This window comes from Ceratotherium simum, chromosome 10 (genome assembly GCF_057802395.1).
Source record: "Ceratotherium simum simum isolate JZ-2026a chromosome 10, ASM5780239v1, whole genome shotgun sequence".
NCBI classification, from domain to species: domain Eukaryota; kingdom Metazoa; phylum Chordata; class Mammalia; order Perissodactyla; family Rhinocerotidae; genus Ceratotherium; species Ceratotherium simum.
In genome coordinates this window covers 71464498-71490906 of record NC_141909.1, presented here as the reverse complement: position 1 = coordinate 71490906, position 26409 = coordinate 71464498, and the positions used below count along the sequence as shown (strand labels likewise).

Here is a 26409-nt window from a genome sequence, read left to right as displayed (position 1 = left end):
AGAACACACAGGGCATTTTAAAACATACGATACTTTAATATAGAACTGAAGTACTTAAAATTTCATTTATATGCTGAGTATATTTCACATGTCTTTAATGAGGAGCATTGACTGGTATTGAATATCTGCTGTGTGCACACACTGTTCTCAATGAAGTAACTCAGAGTATATGTTTCCCAGGAGATAGAATATATGTGCAGGTTTTATGTTTTAAATTATTAAATTGGGTGAATTGATTTTGAGGAAAAATCATAGAGTTAAGTGAATATTTATTAAATTGAATATTTATTAAATTATTTTCCCTTAATCTCACCAAAATAATTCAAAAGAACCAAAAGAAAAATGTATCTAAGTAGACTCTACGGTTAGTTTCTGTCCACAAACCTGACAGAGTTGGTGCTAGATCAGCCATTTAGACTGAACTGAATGTGAGAACATTGACAATTGATACGCATATCCCTGAATCAGTTGTATAAGAGAATATATAGTGTTCTGTCATTTGCTGACTTCTCTCAAGCTTTGAGAGAAATAAGGAAAACCTGATTTCAGTTGTAATAGAACTAAAGGAGAGACTTTGTGGTCATTACCATTTTGGGGGCGGGGGCTGACCTATTTTCTTTAACAGGAGGAGCAAAGCTTAGAAGAAGTAAGGCTTAGAGTAGAATCACGATGCAAATGTCTTATTACGAATTTTACAGGCACAGAAAAAATTAGGTGCTGACCCACTGAACAAAAATGATAATGAGTTATGGGTTCCGGTCTAACTCAGCCTCTCTCTCAGAAGTCTGGCTCACCCCAAAGTAGGCAGATGTGCCAAAACTGAGAGTCTCCTTTTGGCATAGGATATAGCCATAGTCCAGGTGGAGCTGTTTCTCATCATTGGAAGGGTTTCAGCCGACTTGCAGAGAAATTACATAGAGATAAAGGATTTACTACCTTTAGTCCCAGCTCCCTCCTCCATGCTATGTAGCCAGCTGATTAAGCAAATGTAGCCTGAGTTGGGAGCTTTGATGTTAATTTTTTAAGAGAAGTGTTCAATGTTCAGTCATCAGGGAGACGCTATCTGCATTTTTGTTTATTAAATTAAGAGATTATTAAGAGAGAATTTCTATCTATTATTAAGAGATAATGTCTGTTATTCAAAGATGAATTAACACAACACAAATAAATTAACAAACGTGAAACCCATGTTTTAGCATTCAAAAGATAGCTATGAATAAGCACTATTTGGAAGAAGTGAATTTTTCTAGGAAAAAAGAAAATTTTAGGTAGCTGTTCTAAACTGCCAAGAAAGTTAACCAGCAAATGACATCTGGAAAAAAAAAAAAACAAAAGTGGTAAGATGATATATGAAAAGGAAAGTGGCAGAGCTAAGGGTAAAAAAGAGCAGAAACATATTTGCATTATAGAATATGATTTATTACAAGCAGCAAGGAGCAGGGTAAACAATATAGAAAGTGTAATCAGTAAGCTAGAGGCTGAGCTTGAGAAATTGCATAAAATGTGGAGGTAGTGCGCAAAGAAATGAAGGCGGTTAAAGAGAACGAATTGTAGATAGTGAAAAGCTATAATTGGTGTTTGTGGAGAAGACATGGGAAATGGAAAATATTAAAAAAAAATAGTAAACTTTTTAGAATGAATGAAAACATGAATGTGGAGATCAAGAGGGTTCATGTTTTAAGAAAATATCCTGATGGAATTTACTGAATTTTCAGGGATTACAGAAGTGATTTCAGAAACAACAAGGGAAGAAAAAAAAGAAATAGGTCATATACGATGGAAAAGTAATGAAGCTGACTTATTTCTCTTCAACCACATAAGATTTCTGAAGTTAACAATTCAACAGCTAGAGAGTTTTTTTTTTTTTTTGTGAGGAGATCAGCCCTGTGCTAACATCTGCCAATCCTCCTCTTTTTTTTTTGCTGAGGAAGACTGGCCCTGGGCTAACATCCGTGCCCATCCTCCTCCACTTTATATGGGACGCCGCCACAGCATGGCTTGCCAAGCAGCGCGTCGGTGCGTGCCTGGGATCCAAACCGGTGAACCCCGGGCCGCTGCAGCAGAGCACGCGCACTTAACTGCTTGCGCCAGCGGGCTGGCCCCCAGCTAGAGAGTTTTGATGGACAAAGAGAAAGTAACCAGGAATTTCCTAACTAGCCAAGGTCTGTTTAAGGGCAAATGTGTTTAGGGTACAAGGACTCAGGAAATGTATTTCCCCTGTTTATTGCGAAGTCACTCTGACTGCCATGTTGTATGCTTGTTCTCTTTGCATTTAGTTTTGCTTATGCCCCTAAATGCATTTTTCTTCGTGTTTGCTTTTGTTTTCTTCGTGTTTGCTTATCTCTGATTTGTCTTTTCTCATCATTTTATTCTCAGTGTTTAAGTTTTCGATGTGGCTATATCTATGTTTTAGATATTTGAAAACCTGGTTTTTTTTTTAAGGATGACGTAAATCAATAAAATTGGCTCAAGAAGAGGGAAGGAAAAAATCTAATAGGCTATAATTATAAAAGAAATTGAGAAAATTACCCTCAAATAAAAAGTGCCAGTAAAAGTTATATGTTAAAGGAGGTATTTCAAAGCTATAAGAAACCAGGAATTCTAATTCTTTTTAAATGTTCAGAGCATAGGAAAAAAAAAAAAAAGATTTCAGATTACTTCTTATAAAGCCAAGATAACTCACAGGAATGCTGAAACCTGATAAAAGATATCTCCCCAAAGAATGCTCAGACAAATCTTACTAATAATGGTGCAAAATTCTAAGTAAAATATTAGCAAAAAGAGAGTTTACTACAGTATAACAAGAATATACTATGGCCAAATGTGGTTAATTCCAGGAATACAAAGAGAGTTGGTATTAGTAAGCCTGATACTGATGTTACAGTTCATTGTATGAGTGAGTAAAGGGAAAGGGCACACACAGTAGATCATTTTGATAGATGCTGAAAGGGCCTCTGATAAAAAAAAAACGAACAGTCTGTTTATACTTAAACCCAATAATAGGCTTAAATACCTTCATTACATGATAAATATCTCTTAAACCAATAGGCGCCATGATATGGTAAAACACTAGAAGCATTCCCAGTAAAATCAGAAACAAGACGAGAAAATACACTATCTGGGCCGGCCCTGTGGCTTGGTGGTTAAGTGCGCGCGCTGCGATGCTGGTGGCCCGGGTTCGGATCCCGGGTGCGCATCGAGGCACCACTTCTCCGTTCATCCTGAGGTCGAGTCCCGCATACAGCAACTAGAAGGATGTGCAGCTACGACATACAACTATCCACTGGGGCTTTGGGGGGAAAAATAAAATAAATAAAATCTTTAAAAAAAAATAAAAAAAAATAAAAAAGAAAATACACTATCTCTGCGATGATTTAAACATTGTTTTGGAAGCAGTAGCTGATATAATTACATAAGAAAATAGAATAAGAGGTACAAGTGTTGGAAAGGAGGAAGCAAAGTTACCATATTTCTTGGAAAATCCAAGAGAATCAACTGAAGGCTACTAAAAACAAGATAGCCAAAATAAGTATGTAAAAATCCAAAGCTGTCCTTATATACCACCAACAACCATTTCGAAAATATCATAGGAGTAAAAATCAGAAGACCTAGAAGTAAAGTATACAAGAAATTTGCAATCCTATAGTACTGGGTGGAGGCGTATAATATTTAGCAAAGAAAATAGGAAAAATTAGATTACCTGTTTTGAAAAGAAAAATTAATATAGACTGCTTGTCTTTTTACATATATTCCAGATAAGTCAAAGATAAATTCTGTATTTAGCTAATATTTTAGGTATATAAAATGAATTAATAAAATATCAGCAACCAGTGCATTTCTGTAACTCCTTTTTTTGTGGGGGAAGGGACACTAATGTCAAGTCATAAATGAAATATTGATGGATTGAGTTTTTAAAAATCTGTTGAAAAAAATATTTTTAGAGCTTCCACTGTGTATAAGGTACTGAAAATGTTGAAATGAACAGTACAGGGTAAATCTCTGTCCTTATATTTTAATGGAGGGAGACTACTATTTAGACAAAAGCAAAAATCATGAAAAAAAGAAACACAAATGGTATGCTGGGAAACTATTTTCAACATATATATGACTTAGAAAAGGTTAGTATCTGTAATGTATAAAGACTCGTAGCAAAAGAATAACAATCAAGTCTCATGGTAGAATACTGGGAAAGGGAATGAACAGGAAATTCACAAACAGGAAATACTTCCAGCCCCCAAATCAAGAAAAGACATTTATGCCTACTAATAGTAATCCAGGAAAATACAGATAGAAACACTTACGTGCTACAACCAGTGTTAGCTAGCATTCCAGTGATGCTGTCTTGGTTGGAGTATAAATGGATGCAGCTTTTCTGGGTTAGTAAATCTGGTAATACATACGAATGTGTGTAGTCTTTAACACTGCAGTTTCACTTTTAGGAACTTATCCCAGAGAGAATTAGAAAAGATGTCTATGTAATGATTATATGGTTCAGGGTCCAGTCAGAGAAACAGAAACCATACTAGGTATTTTAAACATAAATTAATTAATACAGATGTTTGAAGGATGAAAGAGCAAAAAGTTGCTTTGGTAACCCAAAGATTATGAATTTCTGGAAGCAGGTACCACCCTTAGGGCTGGTGGAACAACTGGGAAGAATAGTGTTAAGGCCTGCCCAATTGGGTGGGAGAGCCCCGTCAACATCACCCAGCTGTCAAAGTCAGGGTGGCCTGGTTGTTGCTGAGGGGTGGTGAAGCCACTGCACAGAATGCCTCAAGAAGCTCTGGTGTCTCTTACTAGAAGAACCTAACAGGAAACTAGCTCTTGAGGGAGTCTGGGAAACGTACTTTGCAGATTTACAGCTCCAGGATCTCAGAGCAGATTATAGGATAGGCTTAAAGCTCGGTAGGTAAATAACTAGCACAGGGATGTTCATGGTTTTGTTGTTAAGGTTTAAAAAAAAGAGAGAAAGAGACCATCCAAATGCTCGCCAGTAGGAGATTGGTTAGATTAGTTGTGGTATAGCCATCCACTAAAGAGCTATGTGACCATTAAGCAGAATAGTGTTTAGCAATACTTGACGAAGAAGGGTTATCTACAACACTGGTGGATGAAAAAATGTTTTCGGATAGTATGTATTTTGTATCCTCGTTTGTTTAATATATTTATGTATGTATAGAGAAATTTTAAATGTTGACAGAAATGTTGACAGTAATTATATCAGAGTAGTGGAATTTTGAGTTTTTTGTTTAGTGTTTTTAATCTATTTTTCAGTTTTGTTTATGTTTTCTGCATGTATATGATTATCACCAGGAGAAAAAAACTTGCATTTGAAAGAAGAAAGTCAATTTAATGAGAGAATAAAGGATTCTTTTTTTTTTTTTTTGACTCTCCTGGTAAATTTATTAGGTCTGTTGATCAGCAGTGCACAGTCACTATCTGAGGATGTACATTTTCCCAAATTGAACTACATAAAAATTAAACTTTAGGATCTAGGAAAACGATCAAAGTTAGTTTTCACTCAGCTGATGGAAATTCCCTCAGGACTTGATATAATCTGACATCAGAGCAGCTCCTCAGAGAACATGTTCATTTTTCCTCCTGTCCTACCTCCTGCTTTTACAGCCTGTTTCAATTCCTGAACATTCCATAAAGTGCAAGCATAATGCACAGTGAGTTTTATTGTGACCCAACCATTGCAGGTATCACTCAGCATTCTAACACAGGTGTTTTGCTGTGGACTCTTTCACTTTAAAATTACTTGCCACAGATAAAGATTTAAATGGCTCCAAAAGTTTTACTGTTAAATATTTCATTCATAATATATAACATAAGATGTAAAAACAATAAAAAGAAGAAACATATATTCACGTAGAACACAACTCAATTAACAGAAAACTATCAATAACGCTGAACATCTGTTTGTGCTTCTATAAATTACCGTACTCTTCTCTTCCCCCTCACTGTTAACCATTCTTTTCTCCAGGTTTATTGAGATATAAATGAGAAATAAAATTATAATATATTTAAAGTGTAAACACGATGATTTGCTATACATATACATTGTGGAATGATAACAACAGTCAGGTTAATTAACACATCTATCACCTCACATAGTTTCTTTTTTTGGTAAGAAGTCTTAAGATCTACTCTCTCAGCAGATTTCAAATATACAACACGGAATTATTAACTGTAGTCACCATGCTGTACATTAGATCCTCAGAACTAGGGTTAACCATTCTGGCATGTTTTATTATCCTTTTGCTTTTCCTTATATATTTAAAACTTGTGTAGTTTTGTTAAAATAATGTTTGGGTTCAACTTCTATGGGTGGCATTAGCCTATATGTATTCTCATCAAGCTCTAATCAAGAGGATTATTTTTTATTCTCAAAGATGTATTTCTGGAATTATAGAAGCTTAAATTGGTAGCTGAAGTTAATTCATTTTCCCTGTTGGTTTGTATTCCAATTTATTACTATATTAAAGGATTCTTTTTAATAGGAACTTATTAATAGAAAAAGCAGCCAGAAGGTAGTTGCTTCATTTACATTTCACTAACTTCGAAGACTCTGCATAGTACTTCAGAATTCTTGAAATTGTTTTTTTTTCTTTGTTTGTTTTGGTTTATTTCTGTTTTCTCTTTAAATGAATATGCAAAAAATTGGATGAGCTTAAAATTTTTTGTACTATCTTAAAAAAAATCCCAACCAAAGTTGCTTCTTACTTGTGTGTGACCTGCAATTTATCTCTTGACTACTAGGAAAAGAGATTATGGATGTTTGTGTTGTAAAGTCTGATTTATGAGAAGATAGGTCTGGGGCTGGCCTGGTGGCGCATGCGGTTAAGCGCGCGCGCGCTCCATTGTGGCAGCCCAGGGTTCGCCGGTTCGGATCCCGGGCGCCACCGACGCACCGCTTGTCAAGCCATGCTGTGGCGGCGTCCCATATAAAGTGGAGGAAGATGGGCATGGATGTTAGCCCAGGATCAGTCTCCTTCAGCAAAAAGAGGAGGATTGGCAGATGTTAGCTCAGGGCTGATCTTCCTTACCAAAAAAAAAAAAAAATTAAATATTCTTTTAGGGCTGGCCCCGTGGCTTAGCGGTTAAGTGCACGTGCTCCGCTGCTGACGGCCTAGGTTCGGATGCCCGGCGCGCACGGACGCACCGCTTCTCCAGCCATGCTGAGGCCGCGTCCCACATACAGCAACTAGAAGGATGTGCAGCTGTGACGTACAACTATCTACTGGGGCTTTGGGGGGAAAAATAAATAAATAAATAAAATTATATGAGAAGATAGGTCTTATCTGGGAGGTTTAGTTACTGAAGTAACGGGAAAATAATTTTTCATTTCGCAAAGAAGCCACAAATCATAAACTAAAAGGATAGTGTTTTGGTGAGACTCTAGTTGTTTTTTACACATTTTTTTATTGAAATTTTCAAGCATATATGGAAGTAGCAAACTCCCATGTATCCACCAACCAGCTTATATATGAATATCTTATAGTCACTTTTGTTTAATTTATAATTCTACCCACTTCCCCTATTCCCCTTATATTTGACAGCAAGTCCCAGACTACATATCATTTCATCTATATATCTAAGTCTCTAAAAGATAAGAACTCTTAAAAAATAATCACAGTACGTTTATCACAAACAGTTAACAGTGTTAATAATATCCAATTAATTTTCTCAAAAATATAATACTGTTTTTAATAGGCCTTTTTTTTTTTGAATCAGGATCCAAGTAAGGTTTTCACATGGTTATTGGTTGATAAGTTTCTTAAGTCCCTTGTCTCCTGTAGGCTCCCCCTCCAGTTCTTTCTCTCTTTATGTTTAATAAAGAAACCACGTTTTTTCTATTGCGGTTTTACACGGACTGATTTTTGCCAGTTGTATGCCTTTGGCATACCTTAACGGGTTCCTTATGTTTTCTGTCAAGTGATAGTTGAATCCAGAGCCCTGATTTGATTCTGGTTCAACTTTTTTGTTGTTACAGGACCACTTTATAGGTGGTAGTGTGCTCTTCTATCAGGAGGCACATAATATCTGGATATTTCTCTTTTTATGATGTTGGCAGCTGATGATACTCAATCAGTTGTTAGCTGAATAGTTTTATAAAGAGGAACTTTTCATCTATTCTTTGGTTCACCAGTGTTACATAAAGAGTGAGTTTACTAGTATCCTCCAGATGTGACCAATTAACTGTTATTGTCTTTTTAAAATATCATTATAAACTCACATATTTACATGTATTTGTGTTTTAGATAATTGCAGTGATCACTCTCATTGATGCTCAGGTTGTCCCATCCATACCCAGGAGGCTTTTCAGGTTGACCCCTGAGTCTTTTTGAACAGCTCCACTAATTATTGTAATTTCTTTGCAATCTGGCATGACAAGCTGTTTCAGGCCCGTCTTGTATGTGTCCTGCCCCAGACCTGAAATCAGCCATTTCCCTAAGGAGCCCTGATTTCCTTTTAATGGGAATGGTATTAAGAAATCAGAATGTGAGTCATGTGGGTACTAGTTGCTAATGTGTGGGTCAGTTTTCTAGGATGATTCAGTGGACACAGCTAAAAAAAAAGTTTTTTTGTAAGGTAAAATGCATTATGTTTACATCGATTATTCCAGTTCAGATTCGGGACTACAGGGTTTTTATTGAACCTTTTAAATTTTAATTTGTATCTCTTTTTCCCCATGCTGAGATAACACAGGATGGTAAAACTATGATATTACATAATAACTTATTTGAATTTTCCCATAATAAATACATAACAGTCTCAGAATAGCAGTAGTACCACTAATGTGATTCTTAAAAGCAGTTGTTTGTTTACTTGTTTAGGTAGTTCTTTTTTGCATTTAGGGTATATCACATTAGGAATTTACAGTCAAATTCTGTATTTTAAAGTTACTTGGAATGATTCTTCTTTGTGTAGTTATGCCAACAAATGAATACACACTTTGTCCATTTGTTTTATTTTATTTTTTAACAAGTTGCTCTTTTAAAATTTAATTTTATTTCTTAATTATATGAAATATTCACTGGTTTTAAAGACAATATAAAAACCAAGATACAGAGCTTCCTCAGCTTAGGATTTATATCCTGATAAACCCATCGTAAGTTGAAAATATCATTGTCAAAAATGCATTTAATACAGCTAAGCTACCAAACATCATACCTTAGCCTAGCATATCTTAAACATGCTCAGAACACTTACCTTAACCTATCGTTGGGCAAAATCATCTAACAAAAACCCTATTTTATAATAATAAAGTATTGAATATCTCATGTAATTTATTGAATACGTACTGAAAGTGAAAAACAGAATGGCTGTATGGGTACAGAATGGTTGTAAGTGTGTTGGTTGTTTACCTTCATGATCGTGTTGCTGGCTGGGAGCTGCAGCTTGCTGCCTCTGCCCCTGCAAAGAATCACAAGAGAGTATTGTACTGCATATCACTAGCCTGGGAAAAGATCAGAATTCAAAATTCGAAGTACGGTTCCTACTGAATGTGTATTGCTTTTGCACCATCATAAATTTGAAAAATCATAAGTCCAACCATTGTAAGCCAGGGACCATTTGTATATTCCAAGAGGTCTAGCTTCTATTCCTCAATTCTCTACCCTATTCCTTCTTACCTATAGAAAAACTTAAAAAAAAAAAAATTGTCCTTCCACGCATGTCTGTCTGGATGTGTTTAAGTGTGTATATGTATGTATATTCATATGCTCCCTTTGATAGATAAATGATAAAGTACACTATACACACTTTTCTCCACCTTGCTTTTTTCTTTTTACTTACACTAGCAGTCATTTGATATTTAAGTATTTGTTTTGTGGATATACTGTAGAATAAATGCATTTGTAATTTTGCTAGGTATTGCTACATTCCCCTCCATATTGGTTTTACCATTTTGCATTCCCAGTAGTAGTGTATGAATGTACTTGATTTCCCACAGCCTTGTCAACAGACTGTGTTGTTATGAAACATATATCTTTGTCCCTGGTCATCTTCCTTATTCTGCAATCGTTGTCTGAGAGTAGTGTAACCACTTCTGCTTTTATTTATATTAGTGTTTGTGAGGCCTATCTTTTTCCTTTTTTTAACTTTAAATCTTCCTGGGACTTAATATTTAAAATGAATTTCTTGTAAATATCCTATAGTCTTTGTTTTGTTTTTGTGTATGTTTTGTTTTGGTTGTTTTAATCCAATTTGACAAACCTTGTCTTTCAATTGGAATGCTTAGACCATATACATCTAATGTAATGATCGATGTAGTTGTGTTTAAAGCTACCATCTTGATACTTGTTTGCATTTCATCTTTTTCTATGTTCCCCTTTCCCTCTATTTCTGCCCTCCTTGGGATTAATTGAATATTTTTAATAACTTTATTATCTTCACTATTGGCTGATCTATGTTCAAATAAAATTATACTACTTAATGTATATTGTAAAAACCTTGCAGGTGTATACTTCCATGCCTTTCCCCTCCAGGCTTTTGTTGTCATATATTTAATTTCTATATGTATTATAAACTCTGTAATATTTTGTTGATATTTTTGCTCTAACCAGTTTGATAATATCTCAGATTAACAATAATAGATGTATTTGTGCACTCATATTTACCATTTCTGTCATTCTTTGTTTTTTGGCTATGTATTCATATTTTCTTCTGGTATATTTTTCTTCTTGAATAACTTTAGTATTTCTTATAGTATTGTTCTGCATACAGTTAATTATCTCAGCTTTTCTTTGTCTGAAAGTCTTTATTTTGCCTTCATTCTTGAAAGGTATTTTTGCTTGGAATAGAATTCTAGGTTGACTAATTCTTTTCATTTAGTACCTAAAAGATGTCGCTTCCTTATTTTCTGGATTACATAGTTTCTGATGAAAGAAACTGACACATATTTTGCTAATTTGTGTGTTATCATTTGTCTTGTCCCTAATATGCTGATAGCATGAAAGCAAGGATTTGGGACTATTTTGGTAGTGACTGGCACATAGTAAGCACTCAATTTGTATTGGTCACATTTCCCTTTATTTAGATTGTTCTGGCACAAAGTGAAAGATGAATTGGAAGAGGAAGAGACTTGAGAAACAGGGAACAATTTAGATGCCTTTCCAGTGGTCTTATGTTTAAGGTGGCAGAAGCTTAGCTGCAGTGATAGCAGTGAAAAGGCTAATGGGAATGACATTAAAAAGAAGAAAGGGTCACCATCCTTGTTTGTATTTATAATTGTTAAGTAAAAAGGAGGAAAAAAATACTTGTTTGGACTAGATTTTTAATATAGTTATTTACAAAACAGAATTATAGATTGATTAAAAATGAGTCTGAGTAGATGTTGTGACTTTTTTTATTTTTACAAAACATTACTTAAAAAATACAGACATTTAAGTATCTAGTGGAAGTCATGTTGATTTTTCTGGTTTATTGTTTTTCTTTCTTTCTTTCTTTTTTTAGAGCTTTGCTTCCTGTTTTACATCACAAATCTAAAAAAGGACCTCCCCGTCAAGCCAAATATGCCATCCATTGTATCCATGCAATATTTTCTAGTAAAGAGACCCAGTTTGCACAGATATTTGAGGTAAAGAGAAAAAAATTTTTTGTTTCATATGTTATTGTTAAAAAGTAAATATTAATGATGTTACAGAATGTTCACATTGGAGATGCATCATTTTATAGTTTCATAATTTGAATTGTAATCAATATTGGTGAGTAGTTAACATGAAAATATCTGATTATTCAGTTGCTTAATGCTAACTCAAATTCAGAAATCAAACAATTGTAAAATATTTTTTGACATTACTTTATACATTTAGTATTAGGAAACTATTTTTCATTAATAAGTAATTATATGTAAAATCATACTTATTGATATTAAGTAATAACTGATTATTCTGTCAGTTTATAGGTTTGAAAATTAGATTTCTGTTTATGAGGTAACTACTCAAGTGTGAGGTTTTGTAAATCAATACTAATTGATAATGTAAAGTAAATAAGTTTATACCTTAATGGCTGACCTAATTTTGTCAGATTAAAAATGTCTTTTCAATATATATTTCATATTATTTTTTCTATACTTTAATTTACTATTACCCTTTCTACATAAGCATTGTAATTTTATTGGAATCTGTTATAATTAGGGGGTATCTGTCTTTAGCATTCTTATTGCAAATAGAAGCTAAGCAGAAAATCTATAAAATCCTAACTTATAATTTTAGTTCAGAAGCCTTGAATGAAGTCAGAACAATCTGGAAATTAAGCTGAAGCTACCTACCATAAATACTTTGACTTGTTATCTCTATTTTAGAAACATTTATGCTAATTTTTTAATATTTTCATGTAATGTTATGTTAAAAGACCTGAAGGAGGAAGAAAAGTAGTTTTCTTTATCTTTCAAACAGCGTCTTTGCTGTAGATAGGAAGCAATTTATTTTAAATTTTGTGCATTTTGGGGTGGAGGTATTTTCTGTAGTCTGGTTTTGTATATGAGAATGACTTCAATGAATTCATGTTGATTTATCGAAAGCCTTTGTTTTTCTTGATTAAATCTTTTGTTCCTTTCAGTGATGAGCAGGAGGATAATGCTGACGATAACTTGAATTTTCATTTTGATATTATATCTGTCATTTTATTTCATCTTAAAAAAAACTAATCTGAAATCCTCCTATATAACATACAAGGGTGGTTGGCTTTCTGAGAAAAGGTTTTGTAGAGATATCTGGCCTTTATAAGGTTACTATTAATCCAGGGTCTGGCCATTAATTTTGTTTTTTCAGAGATGATTTTATTATCTTATTGTGGAAAATTGTCACACTCATAATAAACTAATTGAAAAAAACTACAGTGTCAGATTTTTGTTTATAATATAAACAACAGGCTGGCACTTACGTGTGCAATGGCAGTATTGAGGGAAGGCATCAAGAATAGCAAGAAGTAAACTCATTTAAATATACTTTTGACTAAACGAAGCCTCATATTGCCCTAATACGTTGGGAAAGCATAGTTTTGTATTGTTTTTCAAGCCTAAAATTCTTGGTGTTCAGTATGGGAGGATACAGCATCAACTCTTCATTAAAATGTGTCATTAAAATTTCTAATAGAGGGGCTGGCCTCTTGGCGTAGTGGTTAAGTTTTGCCCACTCCGCTTTGGCCACCCGGGGTTCGTGGGTTCGGATCCCAGGTGCGGACCTACACACCACTCATCAAGCCATGCTGTGGTGGCATCCCATATACAAAATAGAAGAAGATTGGCACAGATGTTAGCTCAGGGACATCTTTCTCAAGCAAAAAGAGGAAGATTGGCAACAGATGTTAGCTCAGAGCCACTCTTCCTCACCAAAAAAAAAAAAAAATTCTGATAAATAATATATTCACTTGCTTCAAAATCAAAAGATAACAAAACAAATATCCATATAGTAAATAGTAAAGAGTTTTCTCTGTGGCCACCCCACCCCTGTATCCCCAGCCATCTAGTTCCTTTACCTGGAGGCAATCATTGTTATCAGTTTCTAATGTACTTTTCTGGAAAGATTTTATTCATATACAAGTAATATAAATACACACGTATTTAGTCCCTTTCCCCCTCCCCTTATGCCAGTGATAGCATCCTATAGCACTCTTCTGATTTTCCTATTTTAAAAATTAAACAACACTTTTTAGACATTGTCCTATGTGAATATATGAGGAGCCTCATTCTTTTGTTACAGCAAAATGCATGTAAATGGTTGGGTTTCCCATCAGAATAACAAAAATAGTTTTATTTGTTATAGTACTTAATAGTTGATGCTCTTAAAATCCGCTGAAATGCATGTGACTATACATAATAAAAGCTTATTTCTTGCTCCTGAAAAAAGTCCAGTTGGGTGTTTGGATTGCATTCTAATCAGTGACTTAGGCACACAGACTCTTTTTGACTGCTGGCTTCTCTTTAAGTTCCACTGGATCCTTGGTATTAAGCCAGCCAGTGAGTAAAGAGAGAGAATGTGGAGAAGACACACGGCTCATACCTGTGTCAGTGCAGGCGTGGCATACCTTACTTTCACTCCCATTCTGGTAACCAGAACTTACTCATGTATCCTCACCTAACTGCAGAGGAAGCTGCATGTATGGTTATCCTTATGCCCGGGAAGTAGAACAGAAGTGGATATTGGTGAGCCCTGGCAGTCTCTAACATATTCATGTATGTGATCATAAAATATGTGATACATAGTATGATTCTCTATGCTGAAATGTTTCTTTACCTACCTCTAAAATATGACTTGGGCAAAACTGAAAATATTTAAACATGATGCCTTCTTGACATAAATAACCTATAGAAGTGTAAATGTAAGCGTGAGCTACTACTTATACCATGTATGTGTATTGAAACTTTTGTAGTTTTTTAAATTTGAACATGAAATAGTTGAATGGTTTATTTGTACATCTATAGAGTTGAATGAATTTTTCCTTTCCTCATTTTCAGCCTCTGCATAAGAGCCTAGATCCAAGCAACCTGGAACATCTCATAACACCGTTGGTTACTATTGGTCACATTGCTCTTCTTGCCCCTGATCAGTTTGCTGCTCCTTTGAAGTCTTTGGTAGCTACTTTCATTGTGAAAGATCTTCTCATGAATGATCGGGTAATTTATACTTTTTAGACTTGTGTTCTTCATAATGTTATCTTCTAAAGTTTTATACAACAGAGAGAAAAGAGGTAAATAACACTTCCATGTGGCTGCCTTATTTTAGGTTTTCCTATTTTTTAACATGCTGTATCTCCATTATAAGTAAAATAACATTGAAACGTCTCTTTAGTTGAGCATAGGCACGTGACCTGAAATACATTCCTTGATAAATACAAAATATCACCTGATTCTGTCTATTTCAACTTAGCAGGGGTTTAATTTTTGTAATGACATCTATTTTAAAAAATGGGAAAACTGACAAGCTATTTCACAGTATGGTTGTCGTGACAATAGTTGTTCCTTTCCCTATATACAATAGAAAATTAAAAGAGCCCTGGGAGAAGACATTGGAAAGAAGTAATGATTTTGTTTGTGTCCATTTTCTGAGTATTTGGGTCTGGGAGAATTTGACCCCTCACCTGGAGTTTTATGCATGTGTGTGTGTCTTTATACACATAAGCAGATAGCCATCAATTTTGTGTCTACTGTGTGCTCAGCACTGTACTAGGTTCCTTGGAGAATTAAAAGAAATATGAGATAAAGTTTCTCCTCTTAAAATATAGTTACAGTTCTTGAAATGTGTATCTTATTACCACATTTCATATCCATCATTATTCTTCTATCCTATTAATATATTTTAATACTATTAATACTTTTAAACTAATTGGCAATGGAAAAATAGTTTGTGGAGATACTAGTCAAGATAATTGTATGTATTAGATGTCTAATGATTTGTAGCTGTTTAACTTTACATGGGTAGAGCCCTGTGATTTGGAGACCAGAGGCCCATGTTGTTTTTTTCTTTTTGGTGAGGAAGATTGTCCCTGAGCTAACATCCGTGCCAGTCTTCCTCTACTTTATATGTGGGTACTGCCACAGCGTGGTTTGATGAGCTGTGTGTAGGTCCGCGCCTAGGATCCAAACCCGCAAACCTTGGGCCGCTGAAGCAGAGCGCAAAAACTTAACCACTACGCCATTGGGCCAGCCCCTCCAAAGGCCTGTGTTAATTACCAGTGTCTCCCAGTTTCTCTGGCTGTGTTCTTCAGCTGTCTCTCTCACTTTTTCTTCCCCTAAGTTCAATATTTCATATATATTCTTTAGGTCATGTTTGCTAATCATGTGTTTGAAGTTTTCTATATCCTTAATCTTTTATTTTCTTTTTTTTTTATTGATGTTTTAATGGTTTTTAACATTGTGAAATTTTGGGTTGTGCATTTTTGTTTGTCCATCACCATATATATGACTCCCTTTACCCCTTGTGTCCGCCCCCCACCCTCACTGCCCCTGGTAACCACAGTACAGTTTTCTCTGTCCATGTGTTGGTTTATGTTCCACATATGAGTGAGATCATACAGTGTTTGTCTTTCTCTTTCTGGCTTATTTCACTTAACATAATACCCTCCAGGCCCATCCATGTTGTTGCAAATGGGACGATTTTGTCTTTTTTTATGGCTGAGTAGTATTCCATTGTATATATATACCACATTTTCTTAATCCAGTCGTCAGTTGAGAGACGTTTAGGTTGCTTCCACTTCTTGGCTATGGTGAATAATGCTGCAATGAACATAGGGGTGCATAAGCCTCTTTGGATTGTTGATTTCAGGTTCGTTGGATAGATACCCAGTAATGGGATAGCTGGATCATAGGGTATTTCTATTTTTAAGTCTTTGAGGAATATCCGTACTGTTTTCCGTAGAGGCTGCACCAGTTTACATTTCCACCAGCTGTGTATGAGGGTTCCTGTTTCTCCACATCCTCTCCAACACTTGTTGTTTTTTGTCTTGGTGGTTATAGCCATTCTAATGGGCGTGAGGTGGTATCTTAGTGTTGTTTTGATTTGCATTTCCCTGATGATTAGTGATGTTGAACATCTTTTCATGTGCCTATTGGCCATCTGTATATCTTCTTTGGAGAAATGTCTGTTCATTTCCTCTGCCCATTTTTTGATCGGGTTGTTTGTTTTTTTGTTGTTCAGTTGTGTGAGTTCTTTATATATTATGGAGATCAACTCCTTGTCAGATGTATGTTTTTGCAAATATTCTCTCCCTGCTGATGGATTGTCTGTTCATCTTGATTCTGGTTTCATTTGTCTTATAGAAGCTGTTTACTCTGATAAAGTCCCACTTGTTTATTTTTTCTTTAGTTTCCCTAGTCTGGGTAGGCATGTCATCTGAAAAGATTCCTTTATAACCAATGTCATATAGTGTGTTGCCTATATTTTCTTCTATGAGTTTTATAGTTTCAGGTCTCACCTTCAGGTCTTTGATCCATTTTGAGTTAATTTTTGTGAATGGCGATAGCAGATGGTCCACTTTCATTCTTTTGCATGTGGCTGTCCAGTTTTCCCAACACCATTTATTGAAGAGACTCCTTTCTCCGTTGTATGTTCTTAGCACCTTTGTCGAAAATTAGCTGTCCGTATATGTGTGGTTTTATTTCTGGGCTTTCAATTCTGTTCCATTGATCTGTGTGTCTGTTTTTGTACCAGTACCATGCTGTTTTATTACCATTGCGTTGTAGTATGTTTTGAAGTCAGGAATTGTGATGCCTCCTGCTTTGTTGTTTTTTCTTAGGATTTCTTTAGCTATTCGGGGTCTTTTGTTGCCCCATATAAATTTTAGTATTCTTTTTTCTATTTCTGTGAAGAATGTCATTGGGATTCTGATTGGGATTGCATTGACTCTCTAGATTGCTTTAGGTAATATAGACATTTTAACTACGTTTATTCTTCCAATCCACACGCATGGGATATCTTTCCATTTCTTTATGTCATCATGGATTTCTTTCAATAATGTCTTGTAGTTCTCCTTGTATAGGTTCTTCACCTCCTTGGTAAGATTTATTCCTAGGTATTTTATTCTTTTTGATGCAATTGTAAATGGTATTATCTTTTTGAGCTCTCTTTCTGTTAGTTCATTATTAGCATACAGAAATGCAACTGATTTTTGTAGATTGATTTTGTACCCTGCAACTTTGCTGTAGTTGTTGATCGTTTCTAATAGTTTTCCAACAGATTCTTTAGGGTTTTCTATGTATACAATCATGTCATCTGCAAATAGTGAGAGTTTCACTTCTTCGTTACCTATTTGGATTCCTTTTATTCCTTTTTCTTGCCTAATTGCTCTGGCCAAAACCTACAGTTCTATGTTGAACAGGAGTGGTGAGAGTGGGCAGCCCTGCCTCGTTCCTGTTCTCAGAGGAATGGCTTTCAGTCTTTCCCTGTTTAGTATGATGTTGGCTGTGGGTTTGTCATAAATAGCCTTTATTATGTTGAGGTACTTTACTTCTATTCCCATTTTGTTGAGAGTTTTTATCATAAATGGATGTTGTATCTTGTAAAATGCCTTCTCTGCATCTGTTGAGACGATCATGTGGTTTTTCTTCTTTGTTTTGTTGATGTGATGTATCACGTTGATTGATTTGCGGATGTTGAACCATCCCTGCGTCCCTGGTATAAATCCCACTTGATCATGGTGTATGATCTTTTTAATGTATTGTTGTATTCGGTTTGCCAATATTTTGTTGAGGATTTTTGCATCTGAAGTTTTCTATATCCTTAATCTTTTATTTTCTTTAATGAAAAAATTTTATTAGGATAAGACATACCAGAAAAGTGCTAAAAGTGCACAGTTAACATTTTTAACTAACCAACTATCCAGGTAAAGAAATAGAATATTACCAGCACACCAAAAGCCCCCTGTGTCTCTTTCCTATTATTAGCTATTCCCTATTCTCTGAAGATAACCATTATTCTGACTTCTAACACTATAGATTAGCTGACTTTTAACACCATAGATTAGTTTTACTTGTTTTTGAACTTTTATAAATAGAATCATACAGAGTAAATCCTTTATGTCTGGCTTCCTTCACTCAGTATTATGTTTGTGAGATTAATCCATCTTGTTGCATATACCAGTAATTTGTTCATTTTCTTTGCTATATAGTATTGCATTGTTTTTGTATACCATAACGTATCTGCACTATTGCTAGACATTTAGGTTATTTTCAGTGTTAAATGAATACTGCTGTTGTGGATATTCTTTTACATATTTTGTGCACTTAGTATGCATTTCTGTCATAATTGCTGTGTCCTAGGGTATATATAAGTTCAGTTTTAGATTTTGCCAAATTGTTTTTTAAAGTGATTAAGCCAATTAACATTCCAATTCCAAAGTGATTAATTCCAATTAACATATGGGCTGAATGAGAGTTCTAGTTGTACCACTTCCTTGTCTGAACTAGATATGCCAGTCTTGAACATTTTAGCCATTATGTGAATGTGTAATGAGTGATAATGCTCTTGGGTACTTTTTCCTATATATACTGACATTTTGGCTGTCCTCTTGTGAAGTGCCTGCTCAAGCCTCTTCCATATTTTTATATTAAATTATCAGTCCCTCTCTTATTCGCTTGTAAGATTTCCTTATATATTCTGTTGGCAATATGTTTTGCAAATTTCTTTTCCCACTTTGTAACTTGGCCTTTTACTCTCTTAATGGTGTTTTTTGATGAACAGAAGTTCTTAATTTTAACAAAACCCATTTTATCAATTATTTTCTTTTTGATTAGCACTTATCTTGTTTAAGTCTTTTTTTGCCTACCCTAAGGTTGTGAATGTATTCCCTATATTATTTTCTAGAAGTCTGCTAGTATACTAACCACTAGCCGCATGTAGCTTTTTAAGTTTAAGTTTAAACTAAATATAATTATAAATCTCTTCACACCTTTCAAGTGCTTAATAGCCACGTTTGACTAGTTTTGGACAGCACATAACATTTCCACCATCTTAGAAAGTTCTGTTGGCCAGTGTTGCTCTAGAAGCGTTATTATTTTAACTTTCACATTTAGCTCTATAATTGACTGGGAATTGATTTTTGTATATGGTATGAGATAGTTCTCAAGATTGATTTTTATTTCTGTCTGACTCAGCACCATTTATTGAAAAGACTGTCTTCCTGTTGCTTTTTGAAAAAAATTGAGGTGAAATTCATATAACATAAAATTAACCGTTTTAAAGTGTACAATTCAGTAGCTTTTAGTACATTCACATTGTTGTGCAACTACCACTTCTATCTAGTTCCAGATCATTTTCATTAAGCAGTTCCTCCCCGTTTCTCCCAGCCCCTGGCAACGTCCAGTCTCCTTTCTCTTTCAGTGGACTTACCTATTCTGAATATTTTCTATAAGTAGAATCATATAATATGTGATATTTTGTGTCTGGTTTCTTTCACATAGTGTAGTGTTTTTGAGGTTCATCCATATAGTAGCATGTATCGGTACTTCATTCCATTTTATGGCTTAAGAATATTCTATTGTATGTATTTATCACAATTTGTTTATCCATTCACTCATTGGTGGACATTTAGGTTGTTTCCGCCTTTTGAATATTGCAACTGTTTCTTCTGTGAGTTTTGTGTCTGAGTATTGTTTGAGTACCTGTTTTTAGTTCTTTGGGGTATATACCTAGGAGTAGATTTGCTGGATTTTATGGTAATTCTATGTGTAACTTTTTGAGGAACTGTGAAAATATTTTCCACAGTGGCTGCACCTTTTGACCTTCCCACCAGCAACGTGTGAAAGTTCCAATTTCTTCACATCCTTGCCAACTTGTTAATTTCCCTTAATTTGATTATAGCCATCCTAGTGAGTGTGAAGTGATACCTCACTGTGGTTTTGATTTGCAGTTCTCTAACAACTAATGATGTTGAACATCTTTTAATGTGCTTATTAGCTATTTGTTTATCTTTTTTGGAGCAATAACTATTCAAGTCCTTTGCCCATTTTTTTGGTTGGTTTGTTTGTCGTCTTCTTTTCTTTCTTTTTCTTTTTTTTTTTGGTGAGGAAGATTGTCCCTGAGCTAACATCTGTGCCAATCTTCCTCTATTTTTTATGTGGGACGCTGCCACAGCGTGGCTGACAAGTGGTGTAGGTCCACACCCGAGATCTAAACCTGAAAACCCTGGGCCGCCAAAGGGGAGCATGCAAACTTAACCAGTACGCCACCGGGCTGGCCCTTGTCTTTTTCTTGAGTTGTAATAGTTCTTTATATATTCTAGATACAAGTCTCTCATCAGATGTTATGATTTGCAAATATTTTCTCCCATTCTGTAGGTTGTCTTTTCACTTTTTTTTAAAGTTGTTCTTTAATTCTTTTTTTTTATTGAGATATAATTCACATATAACATTATATTGGTTTCAGGTTTACAACATAATACAACAAAATATATTTGTATATATTGTGAAATGATAACCACAATAAATCTAGTTAATATCCCTCACCACAGGGTTAACAATTTTTTGCCTATGATGAGAACTTTTAAGATCTACTCTCTTAGCAGCTTTCAAATATACAATAGAATTAACTATAGTCACCATGCTGTACATTACATTCCATGACTTATTTATTTTATAACTGGAAGTTTGTACCTTTTAACCTCCTTCACTCATCTTACCCATTCGCCACCCCCTGCCTCTGGCAATCACCAATCTGGTGTCTGTATCTATGAGTTGTTTTTTTTGGTATTTGTTTTTTTGTGGTTTTTTTTGGCTGGAAAAGATTCGTCCCTGAGCTAACATCTGTTGCCAATCTTCCTCTCTCTTCTTTTTCTTTTCTTTTCTCCCCAAAGCCTCAGTACATAGTTGTATATTCGAGTCGTAGGTCCTTCTAGTTCCTCTCTGTGAGCTGCCACTGCAGCATGTCTACTGACAGACGAGTGATGTGGTTCTGCGCCCAGGAACTGAACCTGGCCCGCCGAAGTGAGTGCACCAAACTTGAACCACTAGGCCATCAGGGCTGGCTCTGTTTTATTTTTTTTTTAGGTTCCACATATAAGAGAGATCATGTGGTGTTTGTCTTTCTCTGTCTGACTTATTTCACTTAGCATAATGCCCTTAAGGTCCATCCATCTTGTTGCAAATGGCAGGATTTCCTTCTTTTTTATGGCTGAATAATATTCCATCATGTATATATACCACATTTTCCTTAGCCATTTATCCATCAGTGGCAGTTAGGTTGTTTCTGTATCTTGGCAATTGTAAATAATGCTGCAGTGAACATGGGGGTGCAAATACATTTTCAAGTTAGTGTTTACGTTTCCTTTGGATAATGCCCAGAAGTGGAATTACTGGATCATATGGTAATTCTATTTTTAATTTTTTGAGGATTCTCCATACTTTTTTTTGTGGTGGCTGCACTACTTTACATTCCCAACAACAGTACAGAGGGGTTCCCTTTTCTTCACATCCTTGCCAACACTTGCTATTTCTTGTCTTTTTGATAATAGCCATTCTGACTGGAGTGAGGTGATATCTCATTGTGGTTTTGATTTGAATTTCCCTGATGATTAGTGATGTTGAGCACCTTTTCATGTACCTGTTGGCCGTCTGTATGCCTTCTTTGGAAAAACGTCTATTCAGATCTTCTGTCCATTTTTTAATTGGATTGTTTCTTTTTGCTGTTGAGTTGTATGTGTTCTTTATATATTTAGGATATTAACCCCTTATCTGGTACATGATTTGCAAATATTTTCTCCCATTTGGTAGGTTGCCTTTTAGTTTTTTTGGTGTTTTCACTCTCTTGATAATGTCCTTTGATGCACAGAAGTTTTAAATTTTGATCAAGTTCAATTTATTTATTTATTTTTTGTTGCTTGTGCTTTTGTTGTCACATCTAAGACTCTCCATTGCCAAATCCAAGGTTCTGAAGATTCCCCACTGCTTTTTACTGTTAGTTTTGTTCTGAATCATATGTACATATTCTACTCTATTCTGTTTCGTACTGTCTTAATTATTATAACAAGTTTTGATATCTAGTAGCTTAAGTCCTCCACATGTCATTAATGACAGCTGCTGCTGCTACTACTTCATCATCAACATCTTCAAGATTGTTTTGGCTATTCTTAGCCTTTTACATTTCTATCTAAACTTTAGAATCTGCTTCTTTGTTCTCCCTATGCCACCCCTCCCCAACATATACCATACCTGGCTGGAATTTTGATAGGGAGTGTGTTGAATTATAAATTTGAAGATAATTTTTATCTTTATAATACCACCTTCCATTCCATGAACATGGTATTATAATCCTGAGCTTTTCATTTCATGAAGATCATACATGTCTTAGATAGTTTTCTAAGGGTAACATTTTCTCTGGGTAGTGTTTCTTAAATTTTTATGTAGAGGTCTTGTTTATCTTTCTTAAGTATGTTCCTGGCATTTTATGCTTTTCAATGCTATTGTAAATAATATAATTTTTAATATTTATCTTCTAATTGCTTATTTTTGGCATATAAAGTTATTTCTTTTTTATCTTGACTTTGTATCCTGGGATTCTGTTAAAGACAGTTTTTAATTCTATTAGTTAATTTTTGCATTCTTTGGGTTTTCTCCTTTCACAGTCGTGTCATTTGTTCATAATGACAGCTTTGTTTTTTCTGTTCCATTTTTTTTCTTTCCTGGTGAGGAAGATTAGCCCTGAGCTAACATCCATTGCCAACCCTCCTCTTTTTGCTGAGGAAGATTGGCCCTGGGCTAACATGCATGCCCATCTTCCTCTACTTTATATGTGGGACACCAGCCACAGTATGGCTTGATAAGTGGTGTGTAGGTCTGCTCCCAGGATCCAAACCTGTGAACTCTGGGCTGCCAAAGCGGAGCGTGCAAACTTAACCACTATGCCACCAGGTTGGCCCCTCTGTTCCATTCTCAATGCTTTTTGTATTTCTTTTTTTTCCTCCTCATGCACTGGCCAGGACCTTCAAAACAATAGAAGTGGTGATAGTGGACATTTTTATCTCATTCCCAATCTCGGGGGAAAAGATAGACTAATAGTAACTAATAGAAGACTTGAAAACTCCTCTAAATGGCATATGTAGAACACTGAACCCAGTTCTTACATACTTTCTGTCAACTTCATCTTTTAATTAGAATAGTCTGTTTACATGTAATGTAAATAGTGATTTTGGTTAATTTGCCATCTCATTTTTATCTTAAGTTTGTTCTATCAGTTCTGTGTTCTTTTTCCTTTCTTTCTTGCCTTATTTTTGATTAAATGTTTTTATTTCATTTTCGCCTTTACTGGCTTGTTTGTTTTACATTTTCCTATTCTTTTAGTCGTTGTGCTGCAGATTACAACATGCACCCTTGACTTATTGAGGGCCAGTATCAATTATTCTGTTTCAAACTTTCAGGACAACAGATTCAGTATTCTAAGGAACCCTAGAGTACTTTAGTTCCCTTTATTCCTTGATGCTTTCTGTGCTGTTGTTCACACAGGACCATTACTGTTGTTATTTCATACAGTTACTATTTATTTAGATTTAGCAACGTATTTTTCCTTTCTCTTGTTTTTCATTTCTTTTTTTCTATGTGATGATTTTCCTTTTACCCAAAGAGTTAAAGTACTGTTTCTTTTAGTGTGGATAACTGCTAATGAATTTTCTCAGTTTTTGTTCATCTAAAAATATCTTTATTTTGCCTTAATTTTTTATTTTTTTTATTATTATTTTTTCCCCCAAGGCCCCAGTAAATTGTTGTATGTCATAGTTGCACAGCCTTCTAGTTGCTGTATGTGGGACACGGCCTCAGCATGGCTGGAGAAGCGGTGCATCAGTGCGCGCCCGGGATTCAAACCCAGGCCGCCAGCAGCGGAGCGCGTGCACTTAACCGCTAAGCCATGGGGCCAGCCCTGCCTTAATTTTTTAAAGGGTATTTTCTTTGGGTTTAGATTTCTAGACTGGCATGTTTCCTCTCCTCAATAAGTTGAAAGATATTATTCCATTATCTTCCATTTTCTTATCTTTTCTTTTGAAGTCAGCTGACAGTCTTGTTCCTTTGACGGTTTTGTCTTTCTACTGTGAATCCTTTTAATCTTTACTATTTTGCATTGGATTTCAGTTTTACTGTGATGTGTCTGGCTGTGCTTTTCTTTATATTTATCCTTTTTGGGGCTTGTAGCTCTTCTTGAATGTGTAGCTTTGATGTCTTTCATAAATTTTGAATAATTTTCAGGCATTATCTCCTCAAATACTATTTCTGTTTAATATTCTCTTTCCTCTCTTACTGCAGTTCTGTTTAAACACTCTAAATATGCAATTTTTTTGCCATGACCCAGCTATCTGACACGCTTTTTCTGTTCTTTTCTGCCTGCTCATGTTTTAGTTTTTGTTTTCTTCTGACCTTTGAGTTCACTAATTCCCTCTTCAGATTTATTTAATCTTATTAAGCCTGTGCATTGAATTCTGAATTGCACTTATTTCAATTCTATAATTTCCTTATAGTTTTTAGTATAGCTTTTAGTTCCCTGCCAGAATTCTCTATCTTGTCATTTAATCATTGAACATCTATAATTATGTGCAAATTATGTCTGTTATCCTCAATATCTGGATCTCCTGTGGCTCTTTTACTCTCATCTGTTTTTTCTTTTGAGTTTTTGGCAAGTCTTTTCTTGCACATGTTATTTTTGATTGAGTGGTAGACTTTGTGTATGAAAAATTGTACAGATAATTTGAGGCTCTGGATGATTTTGTAATTCTTCTAGAGAGGATTTATTTTTGTGTCTGACAGGCAGTTGAGCTATTGTCAGATCACCTTCATCCAATCATAAATGCAGTGATTGGAAGCTGGGCTTCAGTTTTTGATGGATTCTTTTTCTGGTTATCTTTATGTCTAAGGTGTGTTTGTTTGGGATCCACCCACAAGTCTAGGGTGTTTAACAAGGAGTCTACTTTTTGTGTGTGTGTGTGTTTTTTTTTTTTCCTGAGGAAGATTCGCCGTGAGCTAATGTCTATTGCCAATCTTCCTCTTCTTTTGTTTGAGGAAGATTAGCTCTGAGCTAATATCTGTGCCAGTCTTCCTCTATTTTGTATGTGGATTGCTGCTGCAGCATGGCTGACTAGTGGTGTAAGTCTGTGCCCGGAATGCAAACCCACGAACCCGGGCTGCCGAAGCGGAGCACACTGAACTTAACCACTATACCACAGGGCCGGCCTCAGGACTCCAGTTTTTATTGGGTCCCGAATTCCAGTTTTTGCCCTTCCAGCTCTGTGACAGTGATGAAAGCATTGCTCAACCTCTCAGCCTCACTTTCAGAATCAGCTATCATTTGTATGAGAGAAGCAGTCCTAGTGCCAGACTCAAATCTCTTGATTTCTCTCCTCTTTCGAAACATTGCTCTGCAGAGTCTCACTGCTTTGGTAGCTCTCTCTTTCCTTCAAACTGATTTTTAAAAAAGTATTTTGTCCAGCCTTTCCATTTGTTCCAGTGGGAAGGTAAGTTCAAAACAACCTAGTTAGCTCTTGTAAGAAACACAACTCCCTTTCACCTCTTTTAACCCATTAATTTGTCTTATTATATGTTATATTTGATATGTATAAAGGAAGGTATATACATATGTGACATTTGTGTAACTTGTTTTATAATATAATACAGTGAACACCCATGAATTGTTAGCTTCTGGTGTTATTACTCTCCAAACTTCTTCTTGTTTGTTTCCTGCCCCAGGTAACCACTGTGAAGAATTTTGGCTTTATTATTCTATAACTAAAACAAAATACTACTTTACCGTATCCCTATAAACAACATAGTTGTTTAATTTTGCTTGTTCTTGAGATTTATAAGAGTTATATTATACCATATATATTTTTGTGAGATTTGCTTTTATCATACACATTTGTTTCTTAGAATAATCCTTGTTATTAAATCTAGCTGTAGTTCATTCATTCATTACTCTGTATTATATCATTGTG

General features: G+C 35.1%; 1 protein-coding gene across 6 annotated transcripts in view; it reads left to right on the top strand.

The window, feature by feature from the left end:
* The window catches only part of PDS5B (PDS5 cohesin associated factor B), a 190988-nt gene that overhangs the window by 127564 nt on the left and 37015 nt on the right, over window positions 1-26409 (top strand). For all 6 annotated transcript variants that reach the window (XM_087436211.1, XM_087436209.1, XM_087436208.1 and 3 more), the window contains exons 20-21: window positions 11461-11584; window positions 14465-14623. In XM_087436211.1, coding sequence (XP_087292337.1) covers window positions 11461-11584; window positions 14465-14623 — 283 coding nt within the window. The remainder of the gene's footprint in view (window positions 1-11460; window positions 11585-14464; window positions 14624-26409) is intronic.